The sequence below is a fragment of the Macadamia integrifolia genome, unplaced genomic scaffold (assembly GCF_013358625.1).
Source record: "Macadamia integrifolia cultivar HAES 741 unplaced genomic scaffold, SCU_Mint_v3 scaffold1250, whole genome shotgun sequence".
NCBI classification, from domain to species: Eukaryota; Viridiplantae; Streptophyta; class Magnoliopsida; order Proteales; family Proteaceae; genus Macadamia; species Macadamia integrifolia.
Window position 1 is genome coordinate 110,432 of NW_024868132.1, and position 15,585 is coordinate 126,016.

General features: G+C 38.9%; 2 protein-coding genes across 6 annotated transcripts in view; both read left to right on the forward strand.

Annotated features, from left to right (window-relative positions):
• LOC122063209 (tobamovirus multiplication protein 1-like) overlaps nt 1–15,585 on the forward strand; it is a 71,218-nt gene that overhangs the window by 32,223 nt on the left and 23,410 nt on the right. For 4 of the 5 annotated variants that reach the window (XM_042626922.1, XM_042626926.1, XM_042626925.1 and 1 more), the window contains exons 6-11: nt 10,333–10,510; nt 10,671–10,766; nt 11,854–11,914; nt 14,365–14,429; nt 14,675–14,749; nt 14,848–14,923. In XM_042626922.1, coding sequence (XP_042482856.1) covers nt 10,333–10,510; nt 10,671–10,766; nt 11,854–11,914; nt 14,365–14,429; nt 14,675–14,749; nt 14,848–14,923 — 551 coding nt within the window. The remainder of the gene's footprint in view (nt 1–10,332; nt 10,511–10,670; nt 10,767–11,853; nt 11,915–14,364; nt 14,430–14,674; nt 14,750–14,847; nt 14,924–15,585) is intronic. The other variant, XM_042626923.1, reaches the window with a different exon arrangement.
• LOC122063210 lies at nt 881–3,675 on the forward strand. Its single transcript, XM_042626927.1, has 2 exons — nt 881–2,895; nt 3,203–3,675. Exons 1-2 carry the CDS (start codon nt 2,361–2,363, stop codon nt 3,238–3,240), a joined length of 573 nt encoding a protein of 190 aa, XP_042482861.1. The 5' UTR covers nt 881–2,360; the 3' UTR covers nt 3,241–3,675.

The window sequence follows — 15,585 nt, forward strand, 5'->3', positions numbered from 1 at the left end:
TGAGTTGTAATGAAAAAATTATGTTCTTGTCAAATTATTTTAAAGTGCATGAATGTTAAAATATCCTAAATGAAAATAATTTTATGGACATTAAAACAAAAAATTATTTTACTGCACTTTTGGTTTTAGTATAGTTTTACCATGATAAGATTTATAAAATTTTCAGAATTGAGAAAAACCACAGCATATGAAAGTTGAAAATCACCCCTGCAACCAAAAATCCAATTGAATTTTATCCTTATGGAATTTTATTTTGAAACTATTTATTTGCTTATTCATGGATAATATCTTTAGTAAATGAAATAACCAATATAAAAGAATTTACTTAAATAATATTTGGCATTAATTAGTGCCAAATCAGAGGGCGATAGTCGCCTAGGCCCTAGGAAAACCGCCTGGATGGATGCCAAGCCGTTGTCACGTATCATAAAGTGTTAGTTTTGGTTTATTAACTATTCATGAGTTTAGAAGTCAGATTTTGATGCATAATTCTTTTCTATGTGTTTTATACAGTTTTCGTTAATAAATGTATTTCTTCTACCACATTTCTTTTCGATGGGGAAAAAGTTTTTACTATGTGTAAGAAAAAGGCACAATTGGTACATGCTGCATAACCAGCATGCTCATTTGAATATATTTAATTAGAAGTATAGATTAGTTACTTATATTTACTCTTTGAAAGATGACTGGGAAAGTTAGCTAACTCTTTCAGTGGGGAATTTGCTACACACATGCACACACGCAAACCTCTTTCAGTGGAGATGAGCTGTCCACTAATAAGGAATCAAATTCTCATTAGATTTTTTTTGGTAGGTATTCTAAAGAGGGGGAGGGGGAGGGGGAGGGGGAGGGGAAGGGAAGATAACGGCCATGAGCCAAGACGCTCGAACTTGAGACCTTCTGGTGCAGAAACTAACTTTTTCCCTGAAAGTTTTTCCCATTTCTTTATGTTAATACCTAACATATCATGCAAAGACTATTTTCCTCAAATACTGCCACACATGTAACATAGGTATTGTTGAGGTTGACGCTAATCCCTTGTCGGGATTAGCGCTAACCTGAGGGTCCAATAGGGACTGTTTGGTCCTATCGGGTCCCTATTATTGGTCCTAGGGTTTTATCCTTATGGAGGGGCAGACTTGTACTTTGCCTTGTTATTTTTGGCTATTAATATAACCTCACAACCTGCGATCAGTCTCATTCTGGACTGATCGCAGGTTGTGCTCTGTTTCTGGGACTGCCTGTGATTTCTCCTTTCTTTCTTCTCCTCTCTTGTCTTCTTCTTCTTTCTTTTTCTGGTTCATTGTTCTGGTTACTAGTAATTAATATTGTAACATGGTATCAGAGCTGCTTTAATCAAATCGATTGGTCCTAACATACCTATCCTGCTTATTTCAACCTAGCGCTAATCTCTTCTGGTCTGCAGCTGCCTTTTTGCTGCAATTACTATGCCCTAATTACCATGAAGTGATCTACAGTACATGTAAATCATCTTCTATACTGCTGCTATCGGTTTTTTGATGCTGGTTTTTGCTATTCTTCAAAGCCGCTGGACTGGTTCTCCCCTACCGATGGCTGCTACTACTATTTCACTACCGATGGCTGCTTCTACTACTTTGGATTATTTTTTTTCTTGCTGCTGAAAGTTACTGCTGCCGCTGTGTGTTTTTGACCCATACGATTAGCTTTCTTGCATAATCGGTGGTCTCCTATCAAGGGTGATTCGACACCTATACCAGCCCCTATCGGCTGATTTTTTTTTGAGGTTTGTGGTGTCCGATTGCTCACTGCTGCCGGTTTTTCAGCTCTGCTTGGTGGGAGATAATTATTAGTTGACTCTCATGGCTGAGATCAAAGACTTGACTACTCCTACTACTACTACTACACCTACTACTGTCTCTTCTACCTTCGACAACATTAATGTCCAGATTACCTCCGTCAAGCTCAAGGGTAATTCCAACTACCTTCTGTGGGCTCAATCGGTTAAAGTTTATCTAATGGCCAAGGGCAAACTCAAGTATACCACTTCTGATCCACCTTTATCCTCTGAGACTGGTTATGACAACTGGCTAAAGGAGAATGCTCTTATTTTGACCTGTTTAGGGAACAGTATGGAACCTGATGTAGCTGCCAATGTCATGTTCCATTCTACTGCAAAGAGAGTATGGGATGATTTGCGAGAAATCTACTCTCAGGAAAAGAACATAGCAAGAATTTATGTATTTATGAGAAGTTGTTTCAGTTTTGCCAGTTTGACAAATCTCTTTCAGAGTATTACAGTACATTCAGGGGAATGGTGGAAGAACTTAATGTTTTTCAGCCCTTGATCACTGATATTGACAAGCTGAAGGCTTGGCGTAATGAATTTTGTCTCCAAGATCCTGGTTGGTTTGAATAATGATCTGAAGGCTGTGAAGGGTCACTTACTTGCGGGTGACATGGTTCCTACTTTGAATGATGCCTATTCTAGGTTGCAGCGTATCACCTCTTCCACCAAGCCTGATCAGTCTTCCAAAGACAACTTTGCTTTTGTTGCTAACCGTGGCCGTGGTCGCGGTCATGATCGTAGGGGAGGACATGGCTCTACTAGACAGACATCTGATCGTGCTGCTCGCCATTGCACATACTTTGGGAAGCCTAATCATACAGTTGAGACTTGTCGGGCCAAGCATGGCAAATCAGAATGGGCAACCCAGTTGGCCAATCATGCAGTGTTGGATGATGGTACTGACACAGTGTCTCCGATTGCTACTAAGCCTATACCTTCTTCAGAAGATTTCTCTACTAGTCTGCGTGATGACATCAATCAGTTGCTCCGGCGCTTGCACACTCTTGAGGCATCCTCTAATACATCCAATAGTGCGTCTACATCCGCTGCTACCTTAGCCCACACAGGTACCTCAGCCCTCCTTACTACTACATCTACCCCTGGATCATTGATTCATGTGCTTTTGCTCATATGACTAGTAAGTCATCATTGTTTAAGAGTTTTTCTACTAATTCTAGTTCGAATTTTGTAATCCTTGCTAATAGTGCTTCAACACCGGTTCTTGGGCATGGTTCTATTTCCCCTACCCCATCCATAAACCTATATTCTGTCTTACATGCTCTTCAATTTCCATTAAGTCTTCTATCTGTGAGTCAATTAACTAGTTTGTTAAATTGCTTAGTAACATTCTTTCCTTCTTACTGTGTCTTTCAGGATCTTCACACAGGGAAGACGATTGGTGGAGGGCGTAAAAAGAATGGATTGTATTACCTCAACAGCAGTTGTTCTACCTCTTCTGCTGCTGCTACGGCTGTTGGGGACATTAATCCTTTCTAATGGCATCATCGTTTAGGTCATTTTTCACTTTCTAGGTTACAACTTTTATTTCCTAGTTTTAAGTCTACTCCTAGGTTAGAGTGTGAGGCTTGTGAGTTGGGAAAATATCACCGTGTGTCTTTCCCATCTCGCTCTGTCTCGTAGTCCGTCTTTATTTTCTTTAGTCCACTCTAATGTATGGGGTCCTTGCTGAGTCAGTAATAGATTTGGATTTCGGTATTTTGTGACATTTGTGGATGATCATTCCCGCCTTACATGGCTTTACATGTTAAAGGACAGGTCTGAATTTTTACATGTATTCAAAAAGTTCCATAATGAAATAAAGACTCAGTTTGGCATTCCTATTAAAATTTTTCATTCTGATAATGCTTTAGAATATGCTCAAACTGATATTTTTGATTTTTGTGATTTTCATGGGATGATCCACCAAACTAGTTGTGTTTATACTCCACAGCAAAATGGTGTAGCGGAGCGCAAAAATCGGCACCTCCTAGAGGTTGCCCGAGCCATAATGTTGCACATGCATGTTCCTAAACATTTTTGGTATGATGGTGTGCTAATTGCATGTCATTTGATTAACCGCATGCCATCGTCTGTTTTGTCCGACCGATCTCCCTTCTCTGTTATGTTTCCTACTTTACCGAGTTTTCCTGTTCCTCGGGTTTTTGGGTGTGTGTGCTTTTTCATAATTTGCACGTGCATGTTGATAAGTTGTCTCCTAGGTCTACTAAATGTGTTTTTTTAGGTTATTCTCGTACTCAAAAAGGGTATAAGTGTTATAACCCTACTACACACAGGAACTTTGTCAATGCTGATGTGACCTTCTTTGAAGGTATTTCATTCTACCCTCCTCCAGTGTCCTCGTCTAGTGTAGAGTGGTCTCCTCCATCTCCTCCACCCATGCCCTCCTTTATGCCCTTCCCTGTTGCTCCTGGTGCCAGTGACCCTCCTCTACAGGTTTATCAGCGCAGGAAGAAGAATGGACAACCAAGTGGCAAGGTCATTACTCCATATGCTTCACTCCTTCCACTTCCGGCTTCCTCAGATGAAGCTCCTCTTCCTCCTCCGTCTGATGACTTACCAATTGCGCACAGGAAAGGTACTCGTTCTTGCACTCACAAATCTATGGTTGTGTATCCTATTGATAATTTTGTCTTTATCTCATCTTCCCTCTCCTATCCATGGTCTTGCCCTATCCATTTTCACCAACCTTATTCCCCATACCCATATTGAGGTCTTCCGTATCCCTTGCTAGAAGGCTGCCATGGATGTAGATATAGATGTTGTTTTGAGTCGTGGTACCTAGAGCCTAGTAGATTTACCTTCTTGTAAGGACCTGGTGAAGTGTCGATGGGTGTACACTATTAAGTATCATTCTGATGGCTCTGTTGAGAGGTTGAAGGCCCGTTTGGTTGCTAAGGGGTATACTCAGACATATGGTGTTGATTACTTTGAGACCTTCTCCCTGGTTGCTAGACTAAAATTTTGTTCTTATTTCTCTTGCTGTCAACTTTGATTGGCCCTTATTTCAGTTGGACATTAAGAATGCCTTCTTGTATGGTGATCTATAGGAAGAGGTGTATATGGAGCAACCTCTGGGGTATGTTGCTTAGGGGGAGAGCACAGGTCATGTGTGTCGTCTACACAAGGCTATATATGGGTTGAAATAGTCTCCTCAGGCATGGTTTGACAAGTTCAGTGCTACAATAGTTGTGGGTTTTCTCAGTGTTATTCTGATCATTTTGTGTTTATTCATCGCAGAGGTGATAAACTTGTTGTCTTGGTTGTGTATGTTGATGACATTATTCTGACTGGTAATGATGAGGCAAGAATTTCTGAAGTAAAAAAACATCTCCAGCACCATTTTCAAACAAAGGATCTAGGTTAACTTCATTATTTCCTTGGGATTGAGGTAATCCACTGCAAAAAAGGTATCAGTCTGTCTCAAAGGAAGTATGTGGTGGATCTTCTATCTGATATTGGGATGCTTGCATCCAGACCTGTTGATATTCCTATAGATCCTCACCAAAAGTTTGGTGTGGATGATGGTGAACCCCTCCAGAATGTACATCAGTACAGGAGCTTGATTGGCAAGTTGATTTATCTGGCTGTGACTTGTCCTGACATTTCTTATGCTATTGGAGTCTTAATCAGTTTATGCAGTCTCCTCAGAAAGCCCATTGGGATGCTATTGTTCGTGTTCTTTGTTACGTAAAAGGTGCCCCCTGAAAACGGGTTGATTTATCGACCTAATAAGCATATGGAACTAGTTGGCTACTCTGATGCAGATTGGGCTGGTTCTGCTAGCGATCGGAGATCTACTACCGGATACTGTACTTTTGTTGGAGGTAATCTTATTACGTGGCACAGCTAGAGGCAAACCACTATTGCTCGGTCAAGTGCAGAGGCCGAGTACAGGGCTATGGCTCATACCACTGCAGAGTTGATGTGGCTGAGGTCGTTACTCCTGGAGAAGGGATTTTCAATGACCAAGCCTATGAAAGTGTATTGTGACAACCAAGCTGCGGTTTATATTGCTAGTAATCCGATCTTCCATGAGAGGACCAAACACATAGAAGTGGACTGCCATTTTGTTCGTGATGTTATTCTGAAGAAGCTGATTGAGACTCCATTCATTCCTTACTCGGATCAGTTGGTTGACATGTTCATTAAGTCTTTATTTGCCCCTACGTTTCGCACTGGTTGTACTAAGCTGAGCATGGGTGATGTGTATGCTCCAGCTTAAGGGGGAGTATCGGGATTAGCGCCATATTTTTTGAGGCGCTGATGTGGTCTAGAGATGGTAAGGCAGTGCTCCGCCTTATGTGAAGTGACGCCTTATGGATTTTTTTTTTTTTGAAACACATTTTAAAATTACTTGATGAAGATTCCAAATATAGATTTTTTATTGGTAGGTGTATGGTTTTGTTAACACTTGAGATGTATGGGATCAGATGCGCCCCTAACAGAGTCAAGGCAACGGTGCTCTACGATCAGCTCGACCACCGGGAGAGAGTGGTCATAGATCAACTAGCCGTTGTATATAGTTGGGCCCTTGCTTGTTGCCGGAGTTTGCTGGCTCGCCTTTCGCTTCCGAGGGACGAAAGAGAAAGCCCGCCGGAGAAAAAAGTATCTCTTCCCGTCCCGGGTCATACTCCGGTGCGTCCACAGAAGAGGAAATCGCAATACATCTTGCTCAGCAGGCATAACTTGGAGTGGGAGTGTTTCAGGGCCCATGGAGCGGTAAGGAAAGTGGCCGCCAGAGAGGAAGCCAAACCGGCTTATTGAGCGCAGCTAAGCTAATATGCGCAGGAGAAAGCGGAGGTAAGCTCTATTCGGCCCGGAGCATTCTTCCTGCTCGGCCAAGATGTGTTAAACGGAACCTTCTTCATAAAATGTCTGTAAAGGTGGATAATGTTACTACTGGTCTGCTGCTTTGACTCTTTCTTTTTCCACCTACTGTGACGAAAGAAAGCAAAGAAACTCAGCTTCTTGCAGGTCCCAATAAGCGGGTAACTGAGGTCTACTCGTCAAGTAAAGCTTCAGAGGTATGCCCGAGGTTCATACATATGGATATGGTATGGTGGAACTGGGTTGAGGATTGGAAACGGGGAACATGCTGTTAGAGGCCGAACGATTTTATCCAAATCTGACCTATTCACTTAATAGGCTGGATCAAATCTTGGTCATGTCGTCGCGTCACCCCCCGTTCTCGCCCTTAGCAATTAGTGAAGCTGCTGAACTCATGCATCTTCTCCCTATTCCGCTCTTCATTTTCAATGCCCCATCTCATGGATCCCAATTCCATGGATGACCAGCAGCTCCCCCTGCTCTTCCATGTCCCTTTTGGCCGGTCTTTCTTGTCTTGTGAGCGAAAAATGCAAGTTGCCTCCTCTGGGGCAGATAGTCTCAAACTTTCCTTGTGTATGGTTTTGTTAACACTTGAGATGTATGGGATCAGTTTTACTCCATCAAAAATAACCAAAACAATCAAAACAAAAACACGATTCACAAACAGGGTTTGGATTTTCAAGGGTTTTAAGAAAGGGCTTTGAGAAGGAATCAAGGAACAAGGAAGAACCATTGATCCAGACCACCATTTTGCTCTGGCAGCGGTGAGCTTCATTCTTCTTTGACGGGAGTAGAAATATAGTGGATGACCTTAGGACTTAGGCACTCATTTTGGCATCATAGAGGTAAGTATAATAAATATTTGTATTTTTTATGTCTTCTTTTTTTTATATTTATAATTTTGTTTCATAATTATGTATTTATATTATATGTTAATATGATTGATGATTGATGATTGATGATTGATGATTAATGAAGATGAACTTAGTTTATTCACTTTATTGATTTGTTTTCTTGATGAATATCTTACATTGGTATAAATATGAACATTTAATATTTATTTAACATATGAGTAATAAGATTCAACTAAGATTTGAGCCAAATAGATTGGTTTTATAAAAAAAATTACACAATAACGCCTTAGTAGATAAGGCGACGCTTTATGCCCGCCTTATCGCTAAGGCGCTTAGAAAGATTTTCAAACGTCTCTGTCGCCTTACCGCCTTAAAAACTATGATTAGCGCTAACCTGAGGGTCCGATAGGGACTTTTTGGTCCTATCGGGTCCCTATTATTGGTCCTAGGGTTTCATCCTTATGGAGGGGCAGACTTGTACTTTGCCTTGTTATTTTCGGCTATTAATATAACCTCATAACCTGCGATCAGTCTCATTCTGGACTGATCGCAGGTTGTGCTCTGTTTTTGGGATTGCCTGTGGTTTCTCCTTTCTTTCTTCTCCTCTCTTGTCTTCTTCTTCTTTCTTTTTCTGGTTTATTGTTCTGGTTACAAATAATTAATATTGCAATAGGTATGTTGTAAGGGTGTCTGGTACTGCATGTTTCCACTCTGCAAGAACTCCGAATCATTCTCTAGAAGCTCATCCTCTTTATGATAAATGATCTGCTTGCCCCAAAATGACCTGGCCCATAGGATTTAACCAACAAAAGGTGGTGGATGGAAAAGGAGCTTGGAGTTGCTGTACTTGCAACATTCATTTAATTGGGGCCATAATTACAATTTTCGAAAGTTGGATTTTTTTTTTAAGTTTTGGAAATAGGAAGTGTAGTGGTTTTCTTATTTAATATCTATAGGTGTATTTGTCCTGAAGGAGAAAGTTGAAAAGGATGAAGATCTAGGTTTTGTAGTTTCTATTTTGTTTTATTTTCTACTATTTCTCATTATTTATATTTATTTTTAACAGAGCTGGTCAATGTGTGCCTGCATAGATATATTGTACAGCATGCTTTTTGAGTAAAAAATTAATGTAGGGACAAGTTTCGTTTGTAATATTTTAGTTCCTTGTTGCGTTTGTTAATTGCTGCTGCAAATGCAATTCTTGCTACTTTTATGGAATTTTCTAGCCCTTAGTGTTAGAAATTGGTGTAGAGCTGAGGTTGCTTTCTCTTTACTTCTGATTAATTAAATTTATGGTACCCTTTCTCCAAAATCCTTGTATAAGTTGTTGGAACATCTTCAAATCCTATGATATTCATCTATTGATTTGGTGCCAGATATGGGTTGAGGGCCTAAGCCTGCTGGTTCATGCATTAGATTTTGTTAGAAATACATTTCTACTTGGTCTTGGAGTAGGTTTCAAGACCAAGATGTTTCCTCTAAATGTGAGGATCGGAAACCCCTTCTATGTTTGATCTGAAATTTAGTGGGATACTAGCTTTCTAAGATTACTATCTACCTCATTACCAAAAAAGTCTACTGTATAGCTTCAACTTTTACAAGAGAAGGAGGTGCTTTTGCAAGTAATGCTCTTATAATTTTTCTGCTTTTTCTAGAAAAGGAGATGAGGGTAATAAATTATTGAAATTTATTGTCCTACCATGAAATTTTTCATGAACTTTGAAATCATTAATAGTCTTAAGACAAGCTTGCACTACCTGCAACTTTCTGGTTCGTTTGTTCTGTGTGCTGTTGCTTGATCCGTCTGATTTACCAAAGCGCTGAACCTAATATTACCGGGTTTGTATTCGAGTACAGCACTATCCCCTGTTGCTTCAACTTAAACAATGAATGAACCTGCTGGGGCACTCACTTGACCACACGGTCGGCCTGTGCTGCTTTATTTTGTTGTATTTTGGTAGGTTTGTGAAGATTTTCATTATTATTATTGTACTTAAGGATTAGGGTTTGTATTCAACCATTCATTATCAAATACACCCATATTTCTTAAGCCAAACAGCAACGTGTGAAGAATTGATTTACACAGTCCTCCTCTTCCTTCCACTGCTATTCCCCAAGTCACTATCTGGTAGCCTCTCTTCCTCGAGAGTTATCAAAATTGAGGATCTTTCCAAGCACAACCATGATCTTTTGGTGTCATTGTGAATGACCTTGGTAGTTGCACTAGATCATAGATCAGATTTTTTCCCCCTTCTTTGCGTATAGCATTTTAGTAGTAAAAAACTACATAGTATTACAAAATATACTGCTCTCCACAAGGGAAACTGCTTAACGAGTAAGCCACTATGACCAGCAGATCATACAATAAGGTTCACTAGATTATAGATCAGCATTTTGTTCTGACAATAAGGCTCACTAGATTATAGATCAGCATTTTTTTCTGCTGTCTTTAAGATGTTGGGACCTGGGAGTGGAAAGTGCTTTCCTTTTACCGTTTAACATGCTTATATAGTTATATGTATATGGAAATGGTAGAATTTCTTCACCAATCAAGATTATGTTGATCAACATCTTGTTTGAATGGCTCAAAATGCTTTCTATGCATGTATCAATGACTAAATCACATGAAAGAGGGGAATTTGATCGATATGATTTTGTTATGGATTTGAACCAGATGTTTGCACGAGGCAAGTTTGTGTGAATATCTATTTGTGGAGTTTATATGGTTGAAATTTTCAAACCTAAGATACACAATTTCATTTATAAGTTATATTGTATGCTTCTTTGGGCAATGATCTATAGGGTCGACCTTTGCCATCAGGCAAGCGATGAAGATGAGGAGGATGAAGATGGTAGCTTCCAAGAAGCCTTACTGGAAAAGACACAGGCTAAGTCAGGTTCATCCAACAGGGATAGTCACAGAAAATGCTGCCCTTTCCACACCATTCATGTTGGAAGCCGACAAAAATTTGTGATTTTGGTATGGCAGTACTAAAGTAGCACTCGACATGTACTCTATTTCTCATGCACAATGTTCTGTTATATACTATTTATGTTGTTTATATTGGAGATGAATTCTGGAACAAGTAAAATAGTATATATTGCACAACCTCAGATCATTTTGATGCCTCTTTTCCCAGGTGAGTGTGCTAGTGTTTTTCTTTATGATGGCATTTGCAGTTCTAATTTGGATTGGCAGGGGAAAAAATCGTATTGATTCTTCTGTCGTGGCTCGGGTAAGGATTTAACTCCTGACCAGTTAATTTTTATGCTAACTATCCTTGCAGATCCCCTAGTCTTTCTTGTTAAATAAATTTCTTGAATTACTTGAAAACATTTTAGAAAGATGAACAGTTAGAATAGGACCTACGGCACATGTATAAGAAGGGACAGCATGAAAGTAAACCATCTAGAAAGCATTAGAGACCTATCTAAATACATGAGGTCTGACCAGTCCCTGTTAGCTCAAACCATTTGCTAAAAATAGGCACAATGAGTGGAACCAGATGCTAGTTAAGGGGGCAAATGATCCAGTTTTTCAAATCAGAAGGATCTTGCAAACCCAAGTGGAACCACCCTATGACTACTGTGAACACCATCTACCAAGTTGACAATTGTAAGAGATTAGCAAATCTTAAAACAATATAGAGGTTATTTGGATTTTTCTCTGAATGGATGCCTTGCACTGGACCTAAATAGATTGAAACACATTTGTTGCAGTAGATCTAAAGACACTCGCTGCCCCCTCCCCCCTAGAAAATTCTTTCTAAAAGGCCCTGATTGGCAACCACCTAAATTAAATTTGACAATGTTCAGCTAGTGGGGGTGGGATATCTTTTTCTCTGATTCCCCCCTCCCCTGGAGGTAGGAGGTCAAAATATATCATATTAAATGACAGAATTGGGGCTCACTTCCCAAGATTCAAATTGCTGAAGAGTTCACAACAAATGTTAATGATGTCTATACAACTCAGTCAGCATTAACAATCTTCGCTGGATTCTCCCCATTTGTAGACCTCATAAAATCTAATTAATCATTTCAGCTAGCTAAAGAAACTAAACATCTAAGGACTATCATTGAGGACTCCGAAGTGGTTGAGCAAACCCTTCTTGGATTCATTGAATAAGTATGCCTCCTAAATTCATGCTTTTGTCCACGGAAAATAGTAAAATACATGTTAGTCAATTAAAATGGTGGAAATATTTCAGTTTAATTATAATGTTTAGGTTCTTTTATTTTTATTTAGCTGTGCATTAAGCTAGTTTCTGTACTTTTATTTAAACCTTGTTCTCTCATTTGTTTTTTCCAATAACTATTGTGCAGGTATACATAGATATCTTTTCTGTAGCAATGCTTTTACTTGGTGGAGCTCTGGCTTGCTATGGTGAGCAGTTATACTCTTAAATGGCTATGCTGTCTTATGATCTTGAGTTTTGCATTCCTGTTGGCTTTTTCCTTGAATGGACACCTAAAGGTGGGAGGGGGGGAAGGAATCCTCTAGTCTCTTCTAATATAGTAGACATTATAGAGAATTCCCCAAAGAACTATCTTATTCTTAGTCTTCACAGAAACCTCATATGTGAGGTCATTTTGATTTTGGAAGGCCCTTTCATTCCTTTCAAGCCTGAGGCTCCATTCTTGGTAGCTGGCAAGTCTGGCACAGGAGACCCCAATTTCTTTACCCTTCTAGATACTCTTCTCCCTGCAGTGACAAAACAATTTATGAAGGGAAGGCATTACTCATTTACCATTTCAATGGTTCAAAGAAAACACCCCACACCTCAAACTAAAAGATCAATGAGTGAGGGACTGGTTCTGCAGCACCCAAACAGTAGAGGCAGAAAATGAAAAAGCAGATACCCCTACAGATAAGGTGGTGAATGGTGAGGATACAATCCTTATAAGCAGCTACTAAAAAGAAATGATTTCTCTTAGGTACACACTTTACTAAAATTTTGGTGTATATCAGCCCTGCCAGAGCTCCAAACAATAATTTCCAGAGACAACATACTTATACCGTGTGGGCTCCAGAGCCCTCTTTACTGCTCATCCTGTTGAACTGCCATACCATTTAGAATTTGCAGTAAGGGAGCCAACTGAGGCAGCTTCCGGTTCAAAATTCCGAGAAGTGGACCGAATACATGATGGCATATGAGCATAATCAGCAACTAGAGCTTTTTTGTTTCTGTCCCACTCAAAAATCAATGAAAGACTGTCTAAGAGGGATGGACATCTAGGCATTCTTAAAGTGTAATCACGATTCATGATAGGGGGAGTGTCCTATTGTGGAGTGTGTTTAGTGATAGAATTTAAGCTTGTGATATAGTCTAGGTTTATGTTTATTTCTTTTTTAGTTACTGACTTTAAGTTGTAATTGTGTAATTAGACCTAGACTCTTCCCACTAAGAGTCTAATACTGAAATATAATATATAGTCTATTGCTGGACCATGATAGGATGATTCTGAGTTCTATCGTGTTCCAGGATTCTTCTCTCTTCTCTCGTCAGTTTCTTCCTTCTCACTTTCCCTTTGTGAAAACTGTTTATCCATGTATGATTCCTGAAGACGTAGATCTATCATAACAAAACTTGATTTTAATGTGTTGCTTGAAAGTTTATTAAATGCCATGAACCACTCCATAAATTGCACCAACTTGTTCTTATTACATCCTAGGTTTCCTAATCGTTGTGTCCCATATACTTGGAACCAATCACTCTGGTACAGATGATCTGGATCACCAATGAACTTCCAAAGGCATTTAGGAAGAAAGGGCTTCACTCAAAGGAGTAACTCTTCTAAAATCCAAACACCCTTTCTTCTTGCAATGTTCAAGCTTTTGCTGAAATTTTGTCAAATATTTAGGTTTCCCAAGGTGTCAAAACGGAACTCCATGCAACATGTAGGGTTTTGATCATCGACGATATTTGTGGTTTTGATATCATTTCAACTGAACAATGAAACGATACTAACCTTTAATGTAAATGTATAGTTTCAAATGAAATGGGTCAAAATTTTGACCCATTTAGTTGGTTTTCTGGTTTCAACTCTAAGATTTGTGGAAACCATATTTTTTTTTTCTGTGATTTTTGCCCAAATCACTCCTGTCCAAATGTGGATCAAGTTATGTTGGGTAGTAGTGGAACGCATTGAAAGCGACGATTTGCTACATTTGTAGAAGTTTTGTTTAATATTCAAAGGTTTGTGGAATAGGCCATATTAGAGAATATATACCCTACAACGTATACTACCAACTTAGGTCCAAAGTCAAACTACCATTGTGGGTTTGTGTCTTACAATCTAAGGGTTGCACTATGTTTAGACGGCCTAAAATAAGGTATCCTAGAAGTTTCGGGACCTAATTTGGCCATTTGGGCCTCAACCATCCATTGAAGCATTCCAAGTGATGACCAAAATTTCCTGGTTTCGCAAAATGTTTGAAACTGAACTGGAGTCTTGTCTTCTTGTTTGTGCATGCCTCCTTTCAATCAACTAGATGGAGCAGATGCTTCCTTTGCAATCATCCCACATTAAAAATGCAGTGTCTGATGGTCCATCCGAAGCAAAGAAATCATTTAAAATTTGAAAATTTCCCGAACATATTGTCTAGGACTTAGAAATAAATTTAAATAAATTTTAAATTTACAAGTACAATCCTGCAGTACTTCCAGATCCAAAAAATGTCTTTTACAGTCAAGTAAGTATGTTTTAAGAATTCAAGTGCTTTACTGAATCTTTTAAAGGACTATCACCATTCAATTCATACTTAATAGAGATAAGCCGACTTTGTACCATTTCCTTCAATAATCCATTTGAAATTTTCTTTGTCAAGTGCAGGTCTGGTACTGTTCTTGAAAATGAGGAAAGTACGCTCCGACAAAGCTTTGTCTGAGATGTGGAAGGTTATGATTTCTCTTCCTTCTTCTTCTTCTTTTTTTTTTTTTTTTTTTTTTTTTTTTTTTTAAGTAAATGACTAAAATAGTTGATTTTTCTGTATAAATATCATATAATTTAGATTGAACTGTTACTTAATTTTTAGTTTTGAATTAATAATCTACTTTTGTGTGTCCCTTATTGCTCTGGCTGTGGTAGGTATCTTTTTGAATCCTCAATTTTCTAAATTTAGAAAGTTTGCTACTGGTTGCAGGTTGCAGGTTTGGCAGTTGTCTCTGTTGTATGTTTCACATCCAGCGCTGTAGTGGCTCTTTTTAGTGATATTCCTGTATGTACTTTTCGTCTGCAAGCTTCAGTTTCTTAGCTTGACATTTTAAGTTTGGATTGTGTATTTGCATTCTAAATGCACTTAGTTACTCATTGCAGGTGCTTTATCATTGGCATCCAAAATCCATCAAGGATGTAAAAACTCCAGTTCTAATAATTCTATATTATTTCATAGGTATTCTGCTATTCCTACAAATTTTCAATTTGATTTGTTAAAGTTAGAACATAATTTAACTCATTAGATATTTGATGGACTAGACATTCTTCTTCTTCACCCCCTTCCCTTGTTCTTTAAAGTATTTGTGGTTGGTATTCAGGAACTTAATTTGAGAGTTGAGTGAGATGGAATTCTCTCTGTTGTAATAATGGGTTTTTGGGGTGTCGTTAGAATCGAAACAGGGCAATAAGTTCTTTAGGGGTGTATTGCTCCTGGTTATATTCTAGAACATTCTCTTCATTATTATAAATAAAGAAGGCTAGTGTCAAGTTGGACACAAGTCAGTATTCCTCTCAACTCAACATGGTATCAGAACGGAGATCCAAACCCTAACTTCTCTTTCTCTCTCTACCGAGAGCCTTTCTACCACATCTTTTCTCCTTGTCTGGGCTCTTAGATCTCATTTTCCTGATGATTTGAGAGACCCAACCCCATTTCTCACCTTATCGATTTTGGGTTTTCACCCTAATCAACTTTTATGTGTTATGGTTTTGCTTTCCTTGCTTTTTACATCAACCTGTGTTGATGATGCCTTTCTCTGGTGCTATTCACCTTCTATGTGGTCTATACTAGCCATTTCTTGATCTTATGTTCCCAATCTAGAGAAAATCGACTTTTCA

Excerpts from the sequence above, each read along its gene's own strand:
- LOC122063210 (XM_042626927.1), top strand. The coding sequence starts at position 2,361 with ATGAATTTTGTCTCCAAGATCCTGGTTGGTTTGAATAATGATCTGAAG. Across the intron at positions 2,896-3,202 it reads TGCTACCTTAGCCCACACAG|GATCTTCACACAGGGAAGAC; the intron begins GTACCTCAGCCC and ends TGTGTCTTTCAG.